We start from the raw sequence: 27,198 nt of genomic DNA, 5'->3' as shown, positions 1-27,198 counted from the left end.
GGGATTTGATTTTTTTAAAGTCAGTATTATATATATTTATATATATTATATATATATTTATATATACACACACCCACTGAGTTCTGCACATCCCACCAGGAAGGAAAATGGAGATTTTCCCTTTTGTATGTTTTTTTTTCTTTTTTCCATGTAAACTGTACATCCCAGATGAATCAAAGATGGTGGCAGCGAGAGAGAAGTGATTAAGGAGGGTCACACTTCCAGAAAAGATGGGGAGAGGACGGGGGAGGAGTGGGGGGGGGGGGGGGGAAGAATTGTATGAAATGTTCCTTGACCCCTCGATTTCTGCAGAAATTCCCAAGTCCCGCATTCGAGTCCACAATGCATGTCAATGTGTGTCGAGACATCCAGAGCATCACAGCATGTCTTCAACTGGGCAAAAATCCAAGTCACTAATTTAGTGCAAAGGCAGTTCGGGGTTTGCTTGTCTGTTTTTTTTTTTTTTCTTTTTCCATTTGTTTAAAAAAAAAAAAAAATCCTCATTCCGCCACCCTCTTCCTTTCGCCGAAAGGAGGTTTGAGAACCCAACCCCAACGTGCCTGCTGAGTGCATCGGTTGTCCGTAAGCTAAAGCGATATGTAAACATACAAGGTAGCAGCACCACTACCCAGCGACAAGTGTCATCGAGGCCAGTGAGACGGGAGGTTTGGCTGTCCGTCCGTCCGCCCGCCCGTCCGTCTGTCCTCCCGCCCGGCAGCACGTCCTCCTGCCGCTTTCCAGCTGTCTTCCTAGCTCGCTCGCTCGCTCTTCCGCTGCAGGGCCGTGGAAAACGCAAACCGAAGCGGGCCCCCGGCGGCGGCTCATACGGAGGCGATGACGATCATGAGGTGGGGGGAGATGTTGGAGACGCTGGCGAGCAGGTCCGGGGCCAGGCGGGACAGGTGGCTCTCCGAGAATTCGCAGGGCGGGAAGATCTGCAGGACGTAAGCGGGCTGGGGACGGGGAGGGAAGGTGGGAGGGGAGGGCTTGAGTGACCGGAGCAAACCGTAGTGAAAAGCGCCTTTCCCCGCAATCCCCCCCCCCAGGGAAGATCACTCAAGGGCCTGAATGGAGATGGGGGGGCAGCCCTTGGGGCCCCTCGCGGGAATCCGTCCCCGAGGACCGGCCTCGGGCCCCAGCCCTGGCCCCCCAGGCTAAGCAAGCCCCCTGCCTGGAGCCTTTCTAGGAGGAAAATGCCACTCCTTGTCCACTGGGCCTTGGGGGAGCCCCCCCACCCTTCTCTGTTCTGCCTGAGAGCACCACCCACCATCACTGCCAAGGTCCAAATCAGGCTCCTCAGCCCACCGCAGTCCGAGGATTGGACGTGCGCTGGCCCTCGGGTGCAGCTGTCAATGGGGGAAGAAGAGAGGCCGCCTGGCCCACTGGAAAAAATCCGGGCCTTGGGCCCCCTGACTAGCCTGGATTTGCTCCAATATTTAGCCCACTGCGTCTGACACCCAGAAAACAGTTATATACATATATATATTATATAGTTATATATACACACACCCACTGAGTTCTGCACATCCCACCAGGAAGGAAAATGGAGATTTTCCCTTTTGTATGTTTTTTTTTTTCTTTTTTCCATGTAAACTGTACATCCCAGATGAATCAAAGATGGTGGCAATTACTTTGATAAAAGTAATTATGGTATTTGTTAAACACTACGTGCCAGGCATTATACTAAGTGCTGGGGCAGAACAGTGCTGGGCACGTAGTAAGTGCTTAACAAATACCATCATTATTATTATTATTGTTACAAGCAAATGGGGTTGGACACAGTCCCTGTCCCACGTGGGCCTCACAGTCTCAATCGCCACTTTGCAGATGAGTAACCCTGAGGCCCAGAGAGATGATGTGACTTGCCCAAGGTCAACACAGCAGACAAGTGGCAGAGCCGGCGTTAGAATCCCAGGCCTGTATTCTATCCACAACACCGGGCTGCTTCTCCCGATAAGCACCACTGTCGGGAAGGGACCGGGGTGTTGGGAGGGACGCACGTGCCTATCCGGTGCCCCTTTGCCAACCCCACTGCCTTCCATTGTTGAGTGGGCGCCCTCCCGCCCCTCCGAGTCCGGGCCCCGGCCCCACGCCCCACCCCGGGACCACAGACCTGATTTGAGCCGGGGTTGGGAACGTTGATGATCCCTGCAGCCTGTTTGGTCTGCAGATAGGTGATGAACGCTGCCTTGAGGGACTCCGTCTGGTTCACGACATCCTCCTGGTCGCGGCCACAGGGCAACGCCAGCAGCAGGCAATAATCACTCTCCACCTGGGCAGGGAGGAGAGGGGCCCATTTGAGCAGGCTAGATTAAGGGGGCGGAGGGAGGGTCAAGGACGTGGCTTTTTTTTTTTTAAGTGGTATTTGTTAAACGCTTACTATACTAAGTGCTGGGGTAGATACAAGGCAACCATGTTGGACAGTCTTTGTTCCCCACGGTCTTAAAGTGAGGCCCAGAGAAGTGAAGTCACCTGCCCAAGGTCACCCAGCAGGCAAGCGGCGGAGCCAGGATGAGAACCCAGCTCCTTCTCAGGCCCGTGCTCTTTCCACTAGGCCACGCAGCCCAGAGAAAGGCCCCTGCGGGAAGGAGCTCCCGGCGCCATTCTCGCAGGGTTCATCCGCGACGGAGGCCGCAGATCTAATCACCCCCGGCCGGCCTCTCCGGGAGCTTCTGAGGAGGCCGCTGCCCTTTTCAATCAACCAATCGTATTTATTGAGCGCTTACTATGTGCACAGCACTGTACTAAGCGCTTGGGAAGTACAAATTGGCAACATATAGAGACAGTCCCTACCCAACAGCGGGCTCACAGACTGCAGCTCGAGGACATTCCCTCTCCTCCGGGGGAGGCGGGGAGCAGAGAGGATCGAGAGCAGCCCTCTGAAGGACCAAAATCCCTCCCCGTCCCGTTAGACCGGGGCAGCTGGGCTTGGGGGTTGAAGGAGAAAAGGCGGGGCCCGGCGGGGCTCACCATCATCCTGCGGGCCACCCCCTCCAGCTGCGAGGTCTCCAGCCGCATCCGCTGGGCGATTCTCAGCGGGGGCCCCCCCTCAGGGGCCGGCAGGGACCGGTGGGCCAGGACGTTGTTCCCGGAGACGAAGTGGAGCTGGACCGCGGCCGTGTCGTTCTTGAGCGCCAGGAGGCCCTGCCATACGATCGGATACTTCTGCGGGAAAGGAGGGAGGAAGAGAGAGAGAAAAACCCAACCTGTCAAAAGGAGAAAGGCAAGGGGGCCCGCGGGCGGGGTCGTCCCGGGAAACCAGCCGGAGCTCAGATCCCCCTCCCGCCAGCCCCGGGAGGGACCATGGGGCAGCAGAGATGCGGGGAGGGGCAGCCCACCTTTACCTTTAACAGCTGCACCATATCCACGGGTCTCTGGGACACGGGATGAGAAGGCGGATCCTGCTTGAGGACAGACTGGGACTCGGGGCGCGGCAGAGCCAGTCCCGGCGGGGCCCCCGGGCCCGAGGTGGTCGGAATGAACAAGGGCTGTTTCTGAACGGCCGGAGGCGGGTGCGGCGAAGGGAGCTCCTGCTTCATGGAGATGGACACCGGCGAGGGATAAGAGGTCTGACCCGTTTCGGCCTGGGCCCGCTGCAGGTGGATGTGAGGGTCCATCTGGCCGGCGTGTCTATTTACAGTCGGGAGGTGGGACGGTTCGGGGCCTCCCGTTGGGGGCCCCTTGGCATCCTGGGAGACCTGTGGGGTTTTGCTGCGTACGGGTTGGCTGGGATGGGAGTGTTCCCCTTCGGGCAGACCCTGGAGAGAGGAAAGGCGGAGGGGAGAGGCGGACCACACGTCAAAACCGACTCCGAACACTTATTAGCCTCACCTACGACCGCCTCCAACGGGGAAACGCAAGGCCTGGGTGACCCTGCACACAGTAAGCGCTCAATAAATACGACTGATTGATTGACTGACCCTGGAGTCCCTCCGGAAAAGGAGTCAGTGACCCCCAACTCTGAACCGTCGCTTCCCTCCTCCTCCCCGTTGGGAGGGGAAAGAAAATCCAGCGCTCGGATGCCGGGTCCCAAAAGATCGTTCGCAATCCTCCACCCTGTATCTGGTCCCTCTCCCCGTCCCCCAGCGGGACTGCTCAAAACACCTCCCACCGAATATCCCCACTCCCCCAGAGGGCCCCTCTCTTCCCTACCAGTGTTCTTTCTAATGGCTCACTAGCTTCCTCCCACATGCGGGTTGGAGTCTTTTAACTGTTCGGATATCTGTTTAACGCTGACATCTTCCAGACCCACAAAACCTTCCAACGATCCCTTCTCCATCTCCACGCAAAACAGAAGCTGACCACCCATGGCTTAAAGGCAAGCGGCATGGCTCGGTGGAAAAGAGCCCGGGCTTGGGAGTCTGAGGTCATGGGTTCAAATCCCGGCTCCGCCAACTGTCAGCTCTGTGACTTTGGGCAAGTCACCTCACTTCTCTGTGCCTTGGTTACCCCATCTGTAAAATGGGGATTGAGACTGTGAGGCTCCCCCGTAGGACAACCTGATCACCTTGTAACCTCCTCAGCGCTCAGAACAGTGCTTTGCACATAGTAAGCACTTAATAAATACCATTATTATTATTATTATTCGATCGGCTCTCCCCAACGCCTACGTGACCTGACTCATCTCCCGCTAACAACCCTGCCCGCCCGCTCCGTCCTCTAAAGCCAACCTGCTTGTCGTGCCTCCGTCTCACCTCTCTCGCCGTTGACCGCTGGCTCACATCCTCCTTCTGGCCCGGAGCCCCCTCCCCTTCCACACTCACATCTGAGACGGCGTCACCTCCCCATCTTCAAAACCCTACTACCACCACATCTCCTTCGAGAGGCTTGCCCCGACTCGCCTCTGGCTTCCCCTCTCTCTTCGCCTTTGCCCTCTCTTCTGCATCACCTCTAGAGTTGGACCCATACCCCTTAGGCTTCGTTACTCACCCCACTGCACACGCCCACGTCCTTTTACGGTCCCGCTTCTCCTAACCGTAGCTGCCTCCCCCGCAAGACTGAGCACTCGGGAGAGTACGATAGCGTCTTGAGGATATCTGCCAAAGTTACCGTACTCTCCCGCGTGCTCAGCCCTGTGCTCCGCCCACGTTAAGTGCTCGATAAATTCCACCGACAGACGGATCGACCGGTTGCTTCCTCCGCGCGCAGCAGCACGGAGGAAAGACCTGACGACTCCTCTCCTCGCGCCCTCTCCCCGCCCCTCTGGATCGGAGCTCCGCGGTTGGGAAGCCCCCGCGAGGGCCCTCCGCGGGCAGGGCCCTCGAGGCCACCGAGGCAAGAGAGAGAGGGGGCGTCCCCCTTCCTCACCTGAGAGGGGGTCATGCTTCGGGAAGACATGCCGATGGAGGAGGCGCCGGGAAACTGAGGGTGCCCCAGCTGGGCGGCCGTGTGATAGTTCCGTATGTCGCCGTACACCGAGCGGTACTCGTGGAAGGAGCTCCCGGAGGGGTGGATGATCTGCACCCCGTGGGGCACCACCACGGGCGGGGTGAGGGGCAGCCCCGGCAGCTGGCCGCTGGGCGGGACGCTGAGGAGGCGGGCTTCGCTGTGGGGCGAGTGGGCCATTTTGACATCCGAGGCCTTGGGGGTCTCCTTCCCGGGCTGGGGGGTCTTGCTGGCCGGGGGCGTCTTCACGGACCCATCGGGGGTGCGGGACCGCCTCGACTCCGGGTGGTGGTCGCCGACCGCCGCCATGTGCGAGTGCATGATCATCCTCATGTCCCGCGGCACGCTGTACTGGTCGTGCAGCCGGATGCCCGGGGGGTGGAGGCGGTAGTCCGGCTGCATGACCAGGACGTCCGACTGCACGGGGGCCGACCCGCGGCAGACGGGGTGGTGGTAGTGCACCTCCTCGTCGGCGGGGTGCTGCGCGGGCAGCGGGGGGATGACCATGTCCCGGACTGGCGCCGGCTGGGGAGTGCTGGACCGCTGGGGCCGGATCTCCAGCGGGGGCTGCAGGGCCGCTCGCGGGGAGTGGAGGGCCTCGGGCCGGATGCCGTAGGGCATGCCCGGCAGCGGCGGGGTGTTCATGCGGACCTCCCCTTGGGACAGGTGGCTGAGGGACACGGTCTGGGTGACGCTGTGCGGGGGCATGATGACGGACTGCTCGGGGTGGATGCTGGAGATGTACTGGGGCACCGGGATGCCCGGGGCCAGCAGGACGGAGGCGTTCCCGGACAGCGCCGGGGAGGAGGTGCCGCTCGGGTGACAGGCCCGGGGGAACGGGGCGGGGGAGTGCCCGCTGGTGCGGGGCGAGTGGGGCTCCTGCTTCGGGACGCCCAGGTGGGAGATGGCTCGGTCCGTCGGCGTGCTGGGCCCGGAGCCCACGTGGTTGGCGTCCGGGTGCAGCTTGCCCGCTAAGGAAGGAGGGTGGAGGGGGCTGAGCCCCGGGCTCAAGTTGGCGGGCTGGAGGACCTTGGTCTCCACCTTGAGGGTGACGGGCTCGGGCAGCTTCTTGTTGGCGGCGGCCGCCGCGGCCGGAGGGAGGACCATCTGGCTGTGCACCAGCACCGGCGGAGTGTTCGCTGCCTGCGAGAGGACTTTGGCCGGGCCGGCCTGGGTGGCGGGCGTGGAGACCGCCAGGTGGCTGGCCTCGGGCTTGTCCAGGGAAGGCCGCTCCTGCTTCACCGCGGCCATCACGGGCGGCGCGCTGCTGTACGGCGGGGAGCCCAGGACCAGGGACGGGTGGGCGGGGACACTCCCGTAGGGCCCGGGGGTCTGCGGACCCTTGGGCGCCGGCTGGGAGGGAGCCGCGGGCTCCTGCTTCAGCTGGGACTTGGACACGGACTGCTGGAACTCGATGTCCACCGCGCTGGCTGGGGGGATCTGGCTGATTTTGGCGCTGATCCGCTGGGGGCCTTCCGTCTTCTGCCCCGAGTAGCTGAGCAGCACGACGCCCTCGGAGGTGTTCACGCGCAGGCCGGGGCCGGAGCCAGGCTCCACGGGCCGGTCTTCGATCACGGACATGGACCCCGGGTGGAACCTGCTGTTGTCGTTGGCGGTCGGCCTCTGCTTGTACTTCGGCGACGGGGCGTTCACCAGACACGTCTGGGCCGCCGGGGCCTGCTTCATCAGGGCGATCCTCGGAGTCTCCTCCAAATCGATGCTCGCGGGCATCCGGCTGATGACCGACGTGGCTTTGGGGGCAATGACCGTGCTGACCTTCTCCTTCTCGGGGAACGCCGGGGCTTCGGCCGCCGGCGGGTCGGAGGCGTTGGTCACGGGCACCGCCGGCTTGTCCTCCGAGACCGGTTTCACGGACTCTACGGCGGGACGCGGGACCTCCTCCAGGCGGGGGGCGCTGACCGGCTCCGCGATGGCGGCCGTGACGTGCGTGGAGGCGATGCTCGCCGCCGAGACGTACTTGGGCTCCATGAGGATCTTCCTCAGGGTGCTGGAGTTGGTGTCTATGTCGGAGGCCTTGGTATCTGGGGGGAGGGCCGGGGGCGGGGTAGTGCGGGCCCGGGGTTCTTCGTGCCTGGAGATCCACTCGGTCACCTTGGCGCCGCCGGGGTGGAGGGGGACGAGGCCGGCGGCCGGTGGGGCCGGGAGCTTCGTCGCCGTCGCGGAGGGCGGCGCGGGCGCAGGCGTGCTGAGCAAACCCGGCGGCGGGGTGGCCGGGGCGTTTTCGGCAGCCGACCGGAGCTTGAGACCAGCCGGACTCCCGTCGTCCCCGGACGGAGGGGGCGGGTCCGGAACTTCAACGGGGGCGTCGTCCTCGGCCGGAGGGCCCGGCGGGTCCGGCTCGGCAACGGGGTCCTTGCCCAGGTCGGCCACGCTTGGTTCCGGGGAGGCGGGGTGGGGATTCTCCGTCGGCTTGTCCTCCTTCGGCAACTCTTGGGGCTTGAACTTCACCTCGCTGGCCCCGGGAGACTTGCTCCGCCCGTGTTCCGGCTCAAACGCGTTGGTCTCCGCGGCCTCCCCCCTCTTGCTCATGCTTCTCTTGCGGCGGTACCGGGTCGCCTTCTGCCGGCCCTTGTCTTTCCGGGACACGTCCACCTCCTGCAGCGTCTCCGCTTCCTGGGCTGAACTGGAAGACTCGCTGAAGCTCACCTCGGCCTCCTTGGGTTCCGCCACGACCGCCGGGGCGACCGGGCCGCTCCCGGGCTGCCCCGCCGGGGGCTCCCCGGGGGCGTCGCTGTCCAAGAGGCCCGAGACGGCCTGGTCCGTCTCCGGCTCCATCTCCTCCCGGGGCGACGGCAAGACGAGCGGATCCGCGGAGAGCTCCGCCTCCGGGTCCGTGGGGTACGTCGGGGGAGCCGGGAAGCCCTCCGGCTCGCCGGCGATGTCGTTGATGATGGAGCCGATGGCCGCGGCCAGTTCGGTCTCGCTAGCCTGGTGGGCGGGTTTGTCACCCTCCTCCTGGTCCGGGCGAGCCTCCGTCACGTCGGCTGCCTGTTCTTTGTAAGCCGCGATGGACGGGGTCTCGGTGAGCTTGGCAATGTTCTCCACGGCCTGCTCCAGTTCAATCTGCTTGGCTAACTGGGCGGCTTCCGGAGACTGCCTCGGCTCCCGTGGTACCTCTTTCTCCGTGTCTTGACCGGGGGCAGGCCCCGGCTCGGCCTTCGCAAACTGGAGCGCCGGACCGTCGTCCTTCGGGGGAGGGCTCTTCATCTTCCCTGGGGACGCCACCACGGGCTCTGCTTCTTCTTCGGTGGGCCGCAGGGCCCCTTTCACCTCATCGACGTTGAGGCGGATCTCTACGTTTTTCAGACAGAGCGGGGCTTTGTCCACGGCAGCCTTGGCGGTGCGAGACCGCCCCCTCTTCGATTTGGTGCTCTTTTCCGCGACCGGCTTCTTCTCCACGATCTCCACCGGCGGCGTTTCGGTGGGCTCTCGGTCCGGGTCTGCTTCCTTCTTGTCCCGCTTCTGCTCAGGTCCCGCCTCCTCTTTGTCAGACTTGGATTTTGAACCGCTTTCAGCGGCATGCGGCTCCTGGGAGCCCGCCTCGGGCCCGTCCTCCGACGCTTCGGCCGCGACTTCGGCTTTCGGCTCGTTTTTCCCCTTCTTGCCCTGCTGGCCGCCGGCGGCCGCCGCCTTCTGGGCCCTGGGAGACCTCCAGCCCTCGACGGCTTTGGGGGGTTCGACCGTCTCTTTAGCCTCTGGCTCCTCTGGCTCCTGTTGAGCCGGCTCCACTTTGACGGGGGACACGTCTTCCTCGGGCTTGCGGCGCGTTTTGGGAGGCCTTCCCCGCCTGGGAGTAGTGGGGACCGTGGCCGTCTCCTGGGGCTCTTTTTCACCTCGTTTCCTGGTGGTCCGGGGCTGGTCGACTGGGTCCTTGATGGGTGACGGGCCCTCGTTGTCCCCCGTGGTGGCATACACCGATCTCACATTTCTGCGCCTGGTCCGGCTGACGGGTAAGCTTGGCTCGGTGTTTTCCGGCTCCGCCGCGGAGCCCGGGGACTTGGCGGCGTTCCTCGCCACCTTCTCCGCCTCCACCTTCAACTCCGAGAGTTTCTGTACCTCTCCGCGGGGCGAACTGGACCGTTTCAACTTTTCCCGGTCAATCCTCTCGCTCTTTCTCGTGACCGGCTTCTCGGCGACGCTCGCCACGGTTGACTGAACCGGCGTCTTGGAGCGTTTGCTTTTGTATGACTTTTTGTCCTTTACCACCACGGGAGGATCAACTTCCAGATCGTTGTCCGAGCCCTGGGGCTGAATCTCCGGAGCCACCTCGGCTTTCGGGTTGGCGTTAGGGTCTGGATTGACGGCGGGCACCGGTTTCTCCTCCTGAGGCTCGCCCGGCTCCTCAGCCGTCAGGGCGGGCTTGGAAGAGGGTGGGTTCAATGCGGCGCTTTCGGGTTCTGGATCTGTGCCGCCGTCCGCTTGAGAAAATGAGGCTCCGGGGGTCGGGGGCTTGGTATCTAAATACGAGGGATGCTCAGTGGACACGGAGTTGTCCTCGGGAACCAGCTGAGTGGGAACCACCTCCTTGCTAGTCTCGGTTGCCGGGGTCGGGTCTACTGGTCCCGGGGGGTCCGCAGTGACGGAAGCGGCCGGCTCGGGCCCCGAGTTAGGCTCTTCGGCTACGGGGGCATGCTCCGCCGGCTTCTCCTCTTTTGGAGGAGGCCCCTCGCCTGCCTTTTCATTTGCGGCCTTCTCGGGCGCCAAGGGCCCCGGTTCCTGGGGGTCGGCGGGGGCTGTCGGAGGCCCCATTGCGGCTGAGGGTTTAGGCTCCGGTTCTTTGTTTTCAGAAACCGATTCCGGGGACTTGGGCCGGGCCTCTCTGTCTTCCGGCTTCTCCGCCTCCCTGGGCTTCTGGTCTTTCTCCTTCTCTTTCTGCTGCATGCGGGTGAGCTCAATGAATCTACTGTGGAACAGAACTACGGGCTCCTGAACCAAATCAGAGGCGCTGTTTGCCCCATCAGTTGACGCCTGCCTCCCGTACAGCCTCCCGGAAAGGAGGTCGAGTTCTTCATCTTTTCTTTCCAAGTGCTGCAGACGCTTCGAGTCTTGCTCAAAGATCGAGCTGTGTAGGAACCGGGAGGCAAACAGTTCCTGCCTCTCCTGCTCCTCCTCTTTGTGATCCTCCTTTTTGTCATCCATCTTCCCTTCCGAGTCAGTTCTGATTTTTTTCTTCTTCATGTACCACGACGGGATAGGCCTTGGGGCCGAGTCTACTTTTTCTTTGTCCTTGTTGTTTCGAAAACTAGCAAATCTCGAATCCCAATCTAGGAAAGACCAGTTCTCTTCTCTGGAAGAAGAGAGGGATTTCGCTCTTTCAAGCAGGGCCTTAGTGTCTGGCGTGATAGTCTTATCCAAGGCAAAAGAATAAAACTTATTTCTTTCTAAAGAACTCGAAAGCCTCTCATCTCTCTCACGGAGTTTGTCTTCCCTGTCTCTTAGTAAAAAAGAGAGCCGGGAACTCTCTAGTAACGAGGAGGCTTTGGGAGACCGGGACTTGTGTTCGCCATCCTCATCCGAGTCAGAGGGCACCTCTCCGGGCTCCAGGTCGCGCACGGATCTCTTTCTTATGCCCTCTCTCTTGATTATGCTGCTCGGAAAGCTGACGTCCACTCTGCCAGGTTCTGGTTTCACTTGAGCCTCCCACCGACTGGACTCCTCTTCGGAATTCGAGCCTGAAAGCTTGATTTTGGCCACGTCTGCCACCTGCTCCCTCCTGCTGGAATCATAGGGATTCGATTTTAGGCACTCTTCCCGGACTGTCAGGTTGGGAAAGGAAAGCCCTTTCTCATCTATTTTAGGAGACTCTTTGCTTTCTTTCAAGGGCGCCGGCTTTGGGGACTCGCCCGACTCTTCCTCTTCGTGAAAAGGAAAATGGCGGGCGCTAGGGGAACCGGTGGTCTTTTCGGATTCTTCGCTCACCTGCCGGGAGCTTCTGTAGTTTCGCTCTCTTTTAGTGCTAATTTCAAAATCCAAATGATCCATCTTCTTCTTTTTGCTCGGAGGCGAGTCGTCGGTGACATCTTGAGGGGGTTTGCCCACCTCGTGAACGAGGCTCCGTCTCTCGTATTCATCTACCTCCTTTTTAGGACTGCCAAACTTCTCAGACTTCGCAATTTCCATCTCCATCTGCTGTTTTCTGCGGCTTTGCTCCATTTGTTTCCGGTAACTTTGAGTGTGATCGATATCGATGCCAATTTTTTCTTCGGTCTCTGCTGAGAGTGGTTTCTCTTGGCCAGGTTTATGATCGGGCATTTCTTCGGGGAGGCCACAGTAATTTTTCCGAATATCCTCCCTCTCAGTTCCCTGGTCCTCTATTGGCGGCGGCTGTTTGAGCTGGGGCTTTAGAGGATTAAGTTTTTTAGGTGGGTTTTCTGGATTTTCCACCGGTTCCTCGACTGGCTCTCCTAACCTTGCCTGTTGATCCAGGCTGGGCCTTAAACCAGTTCCCAGGGAGCCCCCGGCGGGTTCTTGACACTCCTTGGGGCTGGTAACGGTAGCGAGTCGCTCCAGTTTGATTTTCTTGGACTCTCTCTTCAGCACCTCTTTCCTCACAGGCTTCTTCTCAGGGTCCCCTTCCCTGGGCACCGCCGCATCCCGGGAAGACACCTCCGGCTGCTTTTTTACCACAACCCGAGAATCCTCTTCATCTGGGCTGCTTCTTTTGACTTCTGCTTTTGGTTTTTCGGCTTTTGGGTTGGCGTCGGCGAAGCGTCTTTTTCGGGCCTCCAGCTTGTCCAGGTCTACCACGTTCGCCCCTTCGGGAGCCGGCTCGGTTTTCGGGTGCTTCTTGGGCTTGAGCTTTCCCTCCTTGTCGACCACTTCGACGTGGCTTGCCAGGGCCTTCTCCTTTGGCACCTTAGTTCGGACAGGCTCCGGTTTAGACTGGTCAGGTTTTGCTGGCTCGACTTGAGAGGCCTGGAGCTTCTGGTCGAGTGGAGGAGGTGGTGGCGGTGGGGGCGGGGGAGGGGGAGGAGGAGGCTTAGCGGTATCATTATCAATCTTTGCCCTCAGCTTTTCTAAGGCAGGCTGATCGATAACCTTCCCCTCCTTTTCTTTCACTCGAGTCAGAATCACAAAAGGCAACAGCTCCAGTCGGTTTTTGGCCGTCCCTTCTTTGTCAACCTTCTCTTTGCTCGGTTTGGTGTTGCCCTTTAGTTTTTCTGGACTGGGCTCTCGCTCATTTTCTTGGTCTGTTTCGGAGGACTGAGAACTGGGCGAATGAATTTTGGCTTTGCGTTTCTGCTTCTCCGTCTTCTCCTTCTCTACTTTTTCCGGCTTTTCCTTCCGCACCACGCGTTTCTCTTTGTCTACCCTCTCCGGTTCAAAAGCGCGCTCCTTTTCGGTCTTCTCATTCTTGGTGTAGCGTTCTATGCGGGCTTTGTCAAGTTTATCATATCTTGGGGGAGAGAGTGAGCTGCAGCTGCCGCTCCTGTCAGAGGACCTGCTGTAAATCCTCCGTTCTGGCTCACTCTGCAGTCTCTCGGGCGGTGGAGGAGATCCCCCGGGGCTCTGTGGGCGCCGCGAGTGAGTTGGGCTCTGGCTGCGTTCAACTGGCCTCCTTTCGTGTTCTCTGTCCCGATCGGATTCAAACCGCTCTCGTTCTCTTTCCCGCTCCCTCTGCCTGTAACTGTATTCCCTTATATCTTGATCGTACGGGTCATTCCTGTAATCTCTGTAGTCCCGAGGATCATCGTAATAGCGTGGATCGTAATAGTCCGGTTGGTAAGGATCCCATTCTGCATAGAACTCCCTCCCTCGGGCTGGATATTCTCTCCGGGGATCTTCCGGATATGTGCCTGGAGTTCGAACCGTCTCGTAATATGTGCGATCAGGGGCGTATTCATAGGAGCCCCGTCTTTCATCTCTGCCAGAGGGACAAAAATGTGTTGGTTACTTATTTCCAGCTCAGTGCTGTTACATTTTTTTAAATGAGGTGAGAAAGTTTCATTTTTGAGCCACAGAACTGCTGATTTCAGTATTACGTGCAAAATTAGAGGGTGGTGGAAGTCTACCTGTTATTCATAGCTCATTTTATTCCCTAAAACAAACGATGACTCATTCCAATGGTGTCAGACCCCTAGATGCTGCTTTTCGTATCTTTCCAAATGTTCCTCCTCATCAACCCTTAGCCCCTTAATCCTAGTTTGGGAAATATCACAGGATCAATATTTATCGAGTGCTTACTGTGTGCAGAGCACTCTACTTAAGCGCCGGAAACAGTGCACTATAAGAGTGGCAGGCACGTTCCCTAGCCACAGTATGGTTACACGCTGGGGAGGGGGGTAAATAAGTACATAAGTGCTGAAGGGGCTGAGGGGGCTAAGGTGGTACAAAATAGAGTGGGAGAAGAGAAAACAAGGGCTCAGCTGGGCATATCCTCTTGGCTCTGAAGGTGGGGAGGGTGACAGCCTGTCGGATATTTGGGTGGGAGGGGAGAGAGGGAAAGGTCCAAGCCAGAAGCAGGATGTAGGCAAGGGGTTAGCAATGATAAGTTTGCTTTAGAGGAGCAAAGTGAGCGGGCTGGGTTGTAGTAGATCAGAGAGGGAAGGTAGGAGGGAGAGAGCTGATTGAGTGCTTTAAAGCCAATGGTAAGGAGATCCTGTTTGAAGCAGAGGTACATGGGCAACCACTGGAGGTTCTTGGGGAGAGGGGAAACATGGACTGAACGGTTTTGTAGAAAAGTGATCCAGGCAGCAGAGTGAAGTAATGGAATGGGGAGAGACAAGAGGCAGGGAGGACAGCAAGAAGGCTGATGCAGCAGACCAAGTGGGATAGGTGAAGTGATTGGATTAACATGGCAGCGATTTGGATGGAGAGGAAAGGGAGGACTTTAGCTGCGTAGTGAAGGTGAGACCAACAGGATTTAGTGATGAACTGCATATGTGGGTTGAATGAGAGAGAGGAGTCAAAGATAACGCCAATATTACGGGTTATGAGGCAGGAAGGATTGTGGGGCTGTCTACAGTGAAAGTCAGGGGGTGGGCAAGGCTTGAGTGGGAAGATGAGGAGTTCTACTGAAATGGATTTCACCAGAAAACACTCTGCCATACATCCTATGAGACTTGATCCACAGCGCTAGCCTCTCCTGGACCTGACTTGAGATTTTTCTTTTCCACTGAGTTTCCTAAAATCATTCCACAACACATTTCAAATATCCTTTTCCCAGCTCCAAACACTGGTTGGGGGTGTGCAGAGATTCCTTTCCTTGGGAGGCTGGGAAGACGGGTTCTGACTCCACACAGCCCTGTCCATAATGTGCCACGACCCCGGTGTTATGACATCTTACTCTATTTACAGCCCTATTTGATTGTGGGGAAGCGTGGGGAAAGGAAAAGACACCAATTTGGAAAACAAAGTTTAAATTACTGGTTTACAAAAGCCATTTTTTAAGCTACTTATTATTTTTCATTCCTGAGTGGTTCTTCTTGTCACAAGCCTTCCAGTGTGGATCATTCAGTCTATATCCTATAGCCCTCAGAGGCCCATGGAAGTCAATGGACCATCAGGAAGACTGTCAAACTGCACTGCATAACTGGCATTTTGAACAGAAGCTGAAATGGTGACCCCCAACCCTCAAAAAAAACTGTAATAATCAGAATCTTGTCTAAAGTCTTGGAAAATTTTAGGAAAAATTAGAAGCTCCCAAAGTGTCTGAAAAATACCCATTTAATGATTTTTTTTAAAAAAAGTGGCTACTTCAAAAGTAAACTCCTGGGAAAACCACGCTACCGAGAAGGCTGGAGTTCATGGAATCTTTGCTCAAGTGACTTTGGGCTGGGTTAATGTGCTGCAAATAATTTGGGTGCCGTATATTAGCATTAGTATATCCTTCTTGCTTGTAAACATTTTCTGCTTTAGATGGTGAACTCCCGGACAACAGGGATTGGGAACTTTTCCACTAGCTCTCACAATGCCATGAGTAGGTGAGCAGCATTTCATATATAATGATGGTGACCTCCAGGGATGGTGAAAAATGCGGTTCATGTACAAAGTACAGCATTTCTTCCCTGCTGAAAATGTACAAGCTAGGCAAAAACTAAGATGGGTGGGGTCTACAATGGAAGATGGGATAGCCTATCTTCTATCTGGTGCATTAAATCACAAAGACCATGGATGTCCGATTCTGAGAATGTGTCGCCAGAAAGGAAAATGAACATGCTAATGGGTTCCTCCTCTTTTGGAATTTTAAGCTCTACTCTAAAAGGGACAAAAACTGCCAGCCAGCACCAAAGATGACCACAAAAACCTCTCTTCTGCACTGGCAGATCACTCAGCTGGGTGTTTCCAAATGGTAGCACAGTAAAATTAAAACCCATCCAGCATTACCCAACCTTAACAAAACATTTCTCTTTTTAAACACGGTTATGTGTGTATACAGGGATGCTGGATTTTTTTTTCCCAAGTCATCTTGCAGTTAAGCCTATAGCAAACATTCTTTCTACCTGCTTGAGTTATGATGAAGAGAGTTCTTCATGCAGTCCTCAATTTCGTGAGCAGTGACATTCTAGAATTGCTGATGGAGATGGACACTAACCATGCACAGAAGTGGGGCTGGGATTGAATGCCAAGACTAAAGGTTTCCCATCAGTGGCCCACACACTTTTTTGCCTCCTGGCATCAGATTTATGATGCATAGGCTCTCAGCCATAAAAGCCTAGGATTACGGTGGCCCTGTGCAGTCTGGCAGTGTTGGAAATGTCTTGGATCAGGATGGTCCTAAGAATTCCATGAACATTACGCATCTTCCTTTCAGATATTCTTCTCAGTCATGAAATCCACATTTAAAAAAAATAAAAAAAAGCACTGCAGGATAAAAGGGGGTGTGGAGAAAATGTCCAGATGCTGGTATGAGCTAAACATCAGTGATGTGATGGCCAGAAATTGCTTCATAACTGTAAAAGGGCTGGGCAGTTAGTCCTTATCAAGTATCCAAAGCCACTTCAATCATATTTACTAAGCGCTTACTGTGTGCAGAGCACCATAGTAAGCGCTTGGGAAGTACAAGTCGGCAACACATAGAGACAGTCCCTACCCAACAACGGGCATTTCTCACTCATGTATGTTCTTCTGGGAGTATTAGCGTGGCTTAGTGGCAAGAGCATGCATGGGCTTGGGAGTCAGAGGATGTGGGTTCTAATCCCAACTCCGCCACTTGTCTGCTGTGTGACCTTGAGCAAGTCACTTCACTGGGTCTCAGTTACCTTGTGTAAAATGGAGATTGAGACTGTGAGACAACCTGATTATCTTGTATCTACTTCAGTGCTTAGAACAGTGCTTGGCACATAGTAAGCGTTAACAAATCTTATTATTATTATTAATAATTAAAGCATTCCATGAGTGCTAACCAGGCGGCTGGTGGGAGAGGGAGACTGGGGGCACGAGGGACAATAGGACAGATTGAACTGCGCTGCCCAACAGATGGCTAAAAAACTGATTAACCTAGGCTTTTGGGATTCTGGCAGCATTACGATAGGACCCTTCAATATACTGGGATCTGAAAAAATGATCAGGATTATCTTAAAGTGCTAGTCTCATCCAGGTCACTCAAAACGATGACGGACATCTTGCTAAAGTGAAAAAAGCTAACACGGTTGTCATGCCTAACATTCCTAGCGAAACAAATGAATGGCTGTTAGCAACAACTGTTCTTGCACTGTGATTTAAAGCATTACCCTTAGAAAAATACCTGTTTTCCTTCCCTTGGAAACTGTGAGTCCCATTTGGGAAAGGGACTATAGTTTCCCCAGAGTTTAGCAAGGTGCTTGGAATAAAGTAAGCTCTGAATAAATGCTATTATTATTGTTGTTATTATTAGTGTTAAGAGGAAATATATAAATAACAGTCTGCCCAAATGCAATATTTTGTTCAGGCTTATGCAAGCATACATTATTTAGGAACAGTGCGGAGGAGAATTCAAAATAAGAATGCTATTGGGGTCAAACAGAAGGCTACTTCAGGTTCCTGAGTAAATGCAGGATGGTGAGAACCAGGATCTGGAGACAAACTCGTCAAATACTAGAATTAAAAGTTTCCATCATGGGCACTTGGGGTAGCAGGTAAACCTGTCCTATCACCAGGCAAAACATCCTGAAAAATGAAAACGAATTCAACTATCTGAATTTAGGTTAACAGGAACTAACCTGACAAATTGTGGATTTCAGTGAAAAGGTTATGGGCAGATTATTATAGATCACAAAAAGTTAACTACGAAATGCAAGTCTCAAAGGAATTCTCACTACAGAAGAATCAACACAAAGGTGAACCACTAAAGAGAAAGTCCAAGCCATAAGGTTGCCTCAACTATTAAAGTCCTAGGGCTCAATTTATGTTTGAAAGTTTTGAGGGAAATGTGGGTAAATGCAACATTTGTATTAGATACATGCCTTCTTTCAGCTAGCATTTCATAAAAGTCTCTGATATCTTGACCTGATTTCTCCATGGAATGATAAAATGCCAGTTGACTTTCGCGGTTTGCAAAATCCACCTAAAATACAAAAGAAAGCACATTTGATAAAAATACAGACAATCCTTCAGGTTGCTAGTGATATAAAAGGTTAGCCGATCAGCACGTTTTCCCCAAAGCAGCCCTTTCTACTGGATTTCAGAAATCTTCTGTGGAGAGGGTGACGATCAAAGACAGAAAGGAGAGAATGGTCTCAAATTGGAGAAAAATAATCCAACGACCGATAGGTCACTTGGGTTTCAGATTAGTACAACTTCTCTCCAAACAGGGCCTAACTTCTGCACCAAATCCAGGTTAGGGGCTCTCATTTCAAATGGCCAGCTAATGCAAAGCCCCATGGTGAGGGTAATTGATCAGGTCCGAGCCAGTTCTCTCATATCTACCCCAGTGCTTAGCACAGAGTAAGCGCTGGACAAATATAGTTATGATTATTATCCGAAGAACTGAAACCCTCATGCTCTATTTTGTTCCAGGATTCCAGTTTGTCACATTATGTGATCTAGTCATACGATCCAACAGTCTGTATTGTGCAGAAACTTGCTGGAACCGGGACAGCGGGAGCACAGAACCAAAGAAAGGCCTTCGATTTGACGTTTACCTTACAGCTGAATCAACAACCTCATAGCAAAAGGTACTCACATCGATAAATGCCTTGGCCATTTTTATTTCTGGTAAAAACAACTGTCACTTCAATACAACCATCACAGTTAAACACGTTGACTCCTTCCAACCACCATAAACATTGAGTTTTTAAGACAAATACACCAGACAAGGAAAAAAAAAAAAGATCATGCTTGAAGTGGTTACCCACTCTTTAGGAGAGGAGGAAAAAGGAGGAGGAGGAGAGGATAATTCAGAAAGTTGGACTGACGCTCCAAGTTTCTGGATCTGTTTGGTGTCCCTGAATGATTGGCTTGCCATCTAGCATAGGTATCAAGGACAGTCACCAAGCATCCAGGAGCTTAGAGAGGCCCGTTTGACCAAACAAACAAGATACACCAGAAGGTGCTACGTCTAATCATTCAGAACCCTAGACCTTCGATAAGCCGAGTGTAAAAATCTGAAATACTCTTTGGACGTGGAGGATTTGGTAAGAATATGTCCTGTTAAGCATTCCCCTGACTGGCAATCTGCAAAATGCCAGCAATCTAAGGGGGGAAGTTCTGAATGCAATTTTGGCTGTTTCTTTTTAAAGGTCGTTCTGCACACCTTAATTTTATTCCCACCGATTTTCCTCCCCTTGGTCTCTTTTACAGCTGCTTGTGCATATTCAATTTCATTGTAGAGAACCAGGGCCATGCCTTTTAAGCGGTCAAACACCACCTGTAAAAAACAAAAAAACAAAACAAAAACCAAATAAGAGCCTCATCCACTGGACTTAATGTCAGTCCCAACAAAATCCTAAGTCATGAGGACACCATTAAGAAAATATGTATTTTTTTTTTTACTCCGTAAAATTTTCAGACTTTTCTGATGATGCACATTGCAGTGAAAAGACGATAAAAGGAGCAGGGACTGTTTTGAATTGTGGATATTGTGGCTTGAGGTATATTATGCCTTTATTTTGTTTTTCTGTATTTTACTTTAGCATTTTCCTTGAGGACTGGGTATAATGTTGTCTGTGCACTGTTTTGGATGCAGTTCTTTTTTTTGTTTTTGTTTTTTGTTTTTAAAAAAAATCAGAATTTTTGAAGGGGGGGAAAAAAGGTCGATGGAATACTAAGTCAATGAAGAATACGAGTTTTGGTTACAAGCAGCAGTATTGTCTCAGAGCTGCTGAATTTATCATTTGCTAGATCTGTTTGGAAACCCTTCCAAACCTTTTTTTTTTTCCAAACAACAAAAGTCACATTAAAAGACCATTAAAGCTATGTTACAAACCCACACGGCCCCAAGAAATTTCCACTCAAGGGTGAAGGCTTCATTCTACCCAGGGCCCAGTCTCTGTGGGTATGTTGCACAACTGTAAGGTTTTTTTGATGAACTGTTTGTTGTGTGAATTTCCCTTTTAAAAGTCAGTGTCTAGTTCTAAAAATAGAATTACGCCTAATTACATAATTAGCATGATTGCGTATAATCACGTAATTAGACAGCTTTATTCTCACGTGAAATGAAATTCTAGAAATCCCTATGAAACTGTGCATGAAGTCTTACGTAGCTAAGTACTACGGACCTGTTTAAAAATTCATTATCTCGGCTGGTTCAAAATAGTTGCTTTTGAAAAATACTCGCTTGCACTGTAAACAGACTAGAAAACTATCCCCTACAGGCCGAATTTCAATCCAGAGAAAATTTCTTTGCATGAGCTAAAGATGCTGAAGCCTGGGGGTGGAAAGGACAGGATGTAAAGAAAGAAAGACAGCAACAACTTCAAACCACACACCAAAACCTCCCACCTACCTTTACCACAGGCCCATAGCGGCAGAAATGTCGAGTTAAATACTGATCCGTTACGTTTGTAGAAAGCCCATCTAACCACACGCAGTTTGTAGGCATGCTCTTTCCAAAACCCAGCTGAATATAAAAGGTGAGATTTCCATCAGTAAAATTCACAATCATTCCACTAAAGCATTCTGAGAAAGCTAATTCAGATTCCATAGGGATTTTTTATCAAACAGGCTTCTCAAGTGAAAAGAGCGAGCAGATCAAAATCAAGATGTACTTTTACAAAATAGCAAACCTGCCCTAGCTATGTACATACTCAAACTTTAACAAACCAGGATGGAGAACAGAAAGAAACGTACGATTTAACTGTATTACTTCCAGAAATTTCAGACACAAAGAATTACAGGTTTTATATGCAATAAAACAGAAAAATAGAAAAAACGTGATTTTCTTTCTTTACCTTGAGCCGGTTATTTCCAAGGTATTCCCCATCCATCTTCTTAATAGCCTTGCAGACACTTGCAATATCACAGTATTGCAGGAATGCATACTGAGGAACTCCATTCACTTTCTTAATATCAATATCCTGAAAAAAAATCAATCAATATCAGTCAGCAATATGCCAACACGGATACAGATTTGAGTAGCCAAATCTACAGGTAATGTTTCTTCCCCAAACTAATCGAACTCCTCAGTAAGCACTGTTGATTTCATCTTAAAAGCTTTAAAACATTAGTTGAAAGGATGATGTGTGATGCCACAGTACATCCACTGGACAGCCTTTCAAAAGTAAAACCCCTCAGAAAAGCTACTCAAGTGTTTCTCTTAAAACCAAGAATGACACTAATGGCTACTCGAGACTGTGTTGCTTACTGCCAGGGGAAGCGAAGTTTTTATGCTAATCAATTCAAGGTAGCTCATTTAAAATAACTACTCCAGGGCCACTCCAATAAAGAACAGCCTGTATTTTCCTACAATCATGGCTTTATGAAGTATCCTAGATTCCCCCCAAATTCCAAATTAATCCTCGGTTTGGGAGGAAAAAATGAGCCAAAATGACTGTTTATTCTACAAGGATCTGATCTACAATATACTGATTCTCTACTCATTTTCTCAAACAAATCTGTATTAACTGGGTATGGGCAAAACCCAAGATTAAAACTGCACCTGCCAGGAAACACCAAAAAGTAAAAAAATTAACCTACGACAGAATACAATAATTTCAAAGTAGCACCCGATCACAGTATATGTATAAAGGAACCAGATTTTCAAGAATCCAATCCTAAATTGATATTCAGATAAAGTCTCAGTATAAGTCTTCATTAGACTAAAAGCTCCCACAAGGCAGGGGCAAGGGCCATCTTATCTATGTTCTGATTAGCCCCTACGACAGGGTTAGGTGCCCAATGACCATAGATGACTTGCCCCATGTTGAAAGAGTGGTAGTCTGCGCGGATCAATATTATTTACCGCTCACAGAGTCTTTATTGTAAGCCATCTATACATATTAGAAATTTAAATAAAAGCTAAGATGGGGAACTGTGGCTTAAACTGGTGGGTTAGAGAAAATGGTTTAAATTCAGAAAACTGACCTGTAAAATGGTGTTCAAAGAAAGTGAAAGCGGGGCCAATTTATACCCACAGATGCAGCATAAAACTCCAGGATAATGATTTAAGTGGAATGCTGATTAGGGCTAATCCATTCTGCCAGAGCCACATGTGGCTTGAAGTGTGACAACTTTATTAGCTACTATAAATTGGATGGTACTTAAAAAGACTTAAAATTAGGGTGCTTAAAAATTCACCTCACAGATTCTCATCCTGACAAAAAACTGTAGTTTTTCCTACACCATAATTATCATTCACTTTCCCTGACTCCAGGCTGCAATTCCATACACAGGGCTCCAAAAAGCTAAGAGCAGCAGATATCCACTCTCTTCGCTCCTCTTGTAACACCAACCTACTTGCTGCACCTCGATCTCGTCTGTCTCGCCACTGACCCCTCGCCCACGTGCTCCCTGTGGCTGGAATACCCTCCCCTTTTCCCATCTGAGGGATGATCACTCTCTCCCGCTTCAATGCGTTATTGAAGGCACTTCTGAGAAGCCAAGCCCTCATTTCATCTTCTCCCTCTCCCTTCTGTGTCATCCGTACATTTGGATTCCCCCTCCCTCCGCCTCATTCAACCCTCCAGCCCCACAGCACTTATGCCCTATAATTTATTTCAAAAATACCTGTCTCCCTCTCTAGACAGTAAGTGTGCTGAAGGCAAAGAACGTTTCTATCAACTCTGTTATATTCTGCTCTTCTAGACATTTAGTACAATGCTCTACACACATAAATACCATCTGATTGATCGATACAATCAAAAAGGTATAAGGGTGCTCTGAAAGAAAACAAATCCAGATGTGCTAAACTAAAAGAACTGGAGCATTACACTTTGCAATGCAGTTCGTACGGCTCTCGCAACAGAATGTAAGCGCCTAACCCTCTACATTTAGTGTATGCTCCCAACCGCCCAGTACAGTGACAGTACACTGGGACACTGTAGTCACTCGATTAACACAGATGGTGAGGATAGAGGGACTCTACCAGATGAATAGGATAAGAAATAAGGAACTGAACCAGGCCATTCCCTTCCTGTTTGTTCTCCCCAGTCTCGACTCTCTCAACCTTGATCTTGTCACACAGATGAGCAGCACTTTCACTGAAGGGGAAACCTTAACCCAGAGAGCAGAACCTCGTGACCACCTTACTACTGTTAGAGAGGCACAGTCAAACTGACGATTCGGTCTTTGGGGGAGGGAAGCGTGGTTTGAGAGAGAGATGTTATTACCAACTCATTGAGGGGGAGGGAGGGGAAGCGAGATGTACCTTTAGGTACATGCTCCTACAGCCACTCTATTTAGAAGCAGTTTCCTTTCACAAGTTTGGGGTGTCTGACCTTGCTCCACAGACTTGAGAGCCAGGCTGAAAGGGACTTAAGCTGGCACAATTCATTGACCTTACTGAATTACACAGTTGGAATTAGAATTCACAACTTAAAGGCTGCACCATCTACCGCTATCTTCGGAGAGAGTTCTCTATGCACATTTCCTGAGTTATATAAATTCCTGATACACTGGGCCTCTTCTATGTAGTAGGTCCCAATCTGCTTACAGAGACGGTGCCCTTCGGATGCAAATTAGATGGTATTCAAAATCCAATGAACTTAATCGTGCCCCTTTTAAATATATAGAAGTGTAAACATGAGGTAGGAGACACTATTGTACAACAAAGCTTATGATGTGTACTGCCAAGTGGACAGCAGAATTTGCTCCTCTAGTCCAAGCACAATAAGACTTAGTACTTAGTGGAACGATTTTGCTTTCTAGGCTTGACAGGACCATTTCTCAATGGCCAAAACATTCATTTCTCCTACAACCTAGGGGTTGTGTGCTTGCAAAACCCCTGTGGAAGAAAACTGAAGCTAAGTACTCTCCATTTCTATGCTGCAGTCGTACATGCATATAGACTATTTTATCTTATTCCACAGCGTCATAACCACACAGGTTGTGCTGACAGATAGTCCCTAATTCCCTAATGTTCTGGCCAAAACGTGCAGTAGTTAAGACACGTGTTAAAGGAGAACTGAGTGTCTCACTGAAACTGGGAAACACAGTTTCCCCATTTCCCCTCACACCAAGCAGGCTTGAAAGGAGAGCCAAACCGTACCCTGGGTGCTGACTTTTTTTTTTTAAGTCTTTTTAAAGCCCTTACTATGTGTCAGGCACTATACTAGGCTCTGGGATCAATACAAGCTAATCAAGTCAGTCCCTGTCCCACATGGGGCTCAGTCTATCCCCATTTTACTGACTTCCAAGCCTGTGTTCTGTCCATGAGGCTACAGAGTTCCCCTTGAATTTCATCCCATTGTTGGTAGCTACTATTCCTGAGAAGTGGGGAAACCCTATCGTACTCATTTCAGTGAGCAGCTGAAGTGGTACAAAAAGTCATACTGACTACACAGTAAAAAGTGAATTTGGCCTTCCAATGCAATGCTTCCCACTGACATCCAAGTTGGCCTGGAGCACAATACCAAAGCATTCTTAACTTCCATAAAATCCCCAGAGAGCCACAACAGTCAGATTTTGCTGACGAGGACTGATGACTGGAGGCTGAACTCGAGCTACTATGTAATGAGCACCAAATACAGTAACTTCTGACAGGCCCTATACTGGGCAGAAATAACTGCTTAAAAATCAATCAATGATATTTATTGAGAGCTTACTGTACGCACAGCACTGAACCAAGCGCTTGAGAAACTAGACTGTAACAAGAGTTGGTAGACACTTTCCCTTCCCACAAGGAATTTACAGTCGACACGGGGAGAGAGACATTAAAATAAATTACAGAGAGGGGAAAATAGGGTATAAGGATGTGTACATAAGTACTGTGGGGCTGGGGTGAGTTTCCAAGTGGTTAAGGAATACACAGCTAAGTTCACAGGTGACACAGAGAGGAGGGGTGGGCGGAGAAATGAGGTTTTAGTCAGAGAAGGCCTCTTGGAGGAGATGGGACTGTCAGAGGGTTTTGAAGGTGGGGAGAATGGTGCGTGTCGTGCATGAAGGGGGAAGGAGTTCCCGGCCTGAGAGAGAACATGGGCAAGGGGTCAGTGGTGGAATAGAAGAGATCGAGGTACAGTGAGAAGGTCGGCATTAGAAAAAAACACAACCAAGACATTCACAGTCTCACAAAGAGAAGGGATGAATATTAATGACGCCAGCCCGAGATCACTACAAAAACACAAGGCAGCTCTTCTGAACACGACAAAGGTCAAAAATAACTCTGAATTCAAAGAAACAGCAACGTACCACGATTTCTCCGAAGCGTTGAAAGATATTACGCAGGTCATGATAGGTGGTAGTTTTCTCGAGGTTGCCGATGAAGAGAGTTCTTGTTGCTTTTGGGTGAAATTCATCTATCCTTTCATCCAAGGGGCGGAACTCATTTTCGCTTTCTGTTTCTGCAGGCGGGAAAGGTTGTTTTTTAATAGAGTTTTAGTAAATGTCTTGTATTCAGTTTCTTGAGAAAACAACCTCTCCTTAAGGATTAAAACTAAATGGGTTCTGACCAACCATAAGGGTCCAAAAATGCATTTTCTTTGCAGCTTCATCTGTAGTTCACCTACATACAACTTCCTATGCTGAGCAACAGATGAGTAGGTGAAACCTTTGGAGTAGCTGGGTGAATCGGGAGCCTCATTCTACAGTAACCCTGCTTACTCAGAAAAATGCCCCAACGGCAACAGAGAAACTGATGGCCGGGAACTTGTTCAGTTTGCCTGACTTCACCAAATGACAGGAATCACCAGAAGCAAATCTTGGTTACATTTCTGGCGGGGCCTGGCTCCGAGACGGGAAAGATTGGCACCTTCCGGTCTTCGAGCTCCTCCCTCGCCACCCAACCACCACACCTAAGATGACGGTTGCCAGCATTTCAAGCACCGGCAGCTCTCCTGAGATCAATCAAGAGCGTGGTTTGGGAACCACCCCAGGCTCTCAGGAGATGATGATTCAAAGCCAAGCAAGATGTAATTGAAAATTCGAACCACAATTCTCAACCAAAATGTGATGATCTGATTCAGAATTAGTGCATTGATTTTGTTCACCACTGAGTCAAATTTTCCTTTGGGAGCCCCCCTTTCCCACCACCCCACCAAAAAAGCCCTCCTGAGTGTGCCTGGTATTTTGTGATTACATTTCTGATCCTGGATGGACTCGCATCTTAGGCGACCAGCTGTCTCTGAACTTCCTCAGGCACACTCTCAGGGAGGGGACTGTATATAAATATTCACTCGGTTTCTGACTAGGGGAATGAGGAAAGCTCTGAATATCCTTCCTGACCCTGGAATGAACTCCAAGGGCCTTTAAGCTCTGCAACACCTACGCAGGGTCAAAAATACAGGATGTTCTTCTGTTACAGGAAGAACCTTGTGTTATGGGGAGAGTGTGTTATAGGAACTCGACGGAAATAGACACTGTAGGGGGAATAGATGGTTTGAGGGTACCTCGACTGGCATTTTTCGCTACAAGTTCCTTCAACGTGGATACATTCGCTACTAGCCGATCATGTTACACTCATTGCCATTTGGCTGTTTTAGATACTGCAAAGTTACAAATTTAAAGGGATCAGTTAAGTAAGGTCGTTAAGGGGTTCAGTAGAGTAAAGCTGGGACGGATGCTGGGAAGTAAGTGCAGCAGCTCTACATCTTGGCTGAAGACTGCCACAGGAACATAACTTTCTACATTTCTACATTTCTTCCTGCTCCGGATCTTCTTGTGCCCATCTGTTATATCCACGGACCCGTATAATGGGAACAGTGTTCCCTAATTCTTCCAGATAGCCCAATCAACTCATGAAAGCACAGTGTGGACTAAGCAAAATCAGGTTGTAAGATCCAAAAATCCTCGAAAAAAATCAACTTGGCTTTTTTCCAGAGTTGAAAATAAGGTGCACTTATTGCGGGGTGCACTGTGCTCAAAGGACTTTATCAATGCAATTATGACCAGAGTGGCTTTGTGGAAAGAGCCCGGGCTTGGGAGTCGGAGGTCGTGGGTTCTAATCCCAGCTCCGCCCCTTGTCAGCTGTGTGACTCTGGGCAAGTCATTTAACTTCTCTGGGCCTCAGTGACTTCCTCTGTAAAATGGGAACTGGGACTGTGAGCCCCATGTGGTGCAACCTGATTACCTTGTATCTACCCCAGTGCTTAGAACAGTACTTGGCACATGGTAAGCGCTTAACAAATGCCATCATTATTATTATTTTTATGACCACCATTACATAGTACGGCAAAACTAAAATTTTCCAATATAATTCAACAGGACCTGTTTAGTATTTGCTTGGCACTTCTATATATTTGCACAGATTTATTACTCTACTTGTACATATTTACTACTCTATAT

At 51.2% G+C, this 27,198-nt stretch overlaps 1 protein-coding gene across 3 annotated transcripts in view; it reads right to left on the bottom strand.

Moving 5' to 3' along the window:
* Positions 1-269: 269 nt before the first annotated feature.
* Positions 270-27,198, bottom strand: part of SPEN (spen family transcriptional repressor) — a 94,864-nt gene continuing 67,935 nt past the window's right edge. For 2 of the 3 annotated variants that reach the window (XM_038746518.1, XM_038746519.1), the window contains exons 6-15: positions 25,108-25,259; positions 20,715-20,840; positions 20,270-20,383; positions 19,079-19,192; positions 17,790-17,890; positions 5,308-13,270; positions 3,345-3,758; positions 2,971-3,165; positions 2,114-2,272; positions 270-953 (exon numbers count right to left, since the gene is read on the bottom strand). In XM_038746518.1, the coding sequence (XP_038602446.1) occupies positions 822-953; positions 2,114-2,272; positions 2,971-3,165; positions 3,345-3,758; positions 5,308-13,270; positions 17,790-17,890; positions 19,079-19,192; positions 20,270-20,383; positions 20,715-20,840; positions 25,108-25,259 (9,470 nt within the window). In that variant the 3' untranslated portion in view covers positions 270-821. The remainder of the gene's footprint in view (positions 954-2,113; positions 2,273-2,970; positions 3,166-3,344; positions 3,759-5,307; positions 13,271-17,789; positions 17,891-19,078; positions 19,193-20,269; positions 20,384-20,714; positions 20,841-25,107; positions 25,260-27,198) is intronic. The other variant, XM_038746520.1, reaches the window with a different exon arrangement.

The sequence above is a fragment of the Tachyglossus aculeatus genome, chromosome 5 (genome assembly GCF_015852505.1).
Source record: "Tachyglossus aculeatus isolate mTacAcu1 chromosome 5, mTacAcu1.pri, whole genome shotgun sequence".
NCBI classification, from domain to species: domain Eukaryota; kingdom Metazoa; phylum Chordata; class Mammalia; order Monotremata; family Tachyglossidae; genus Tachyglossus; species Tachyglossus aculeatus.
The sequence above is the reverse complement of the archived record's forward strand: the minus strand, read 5'-3'. Positions and strand labels throughout refer to the sequence as shown.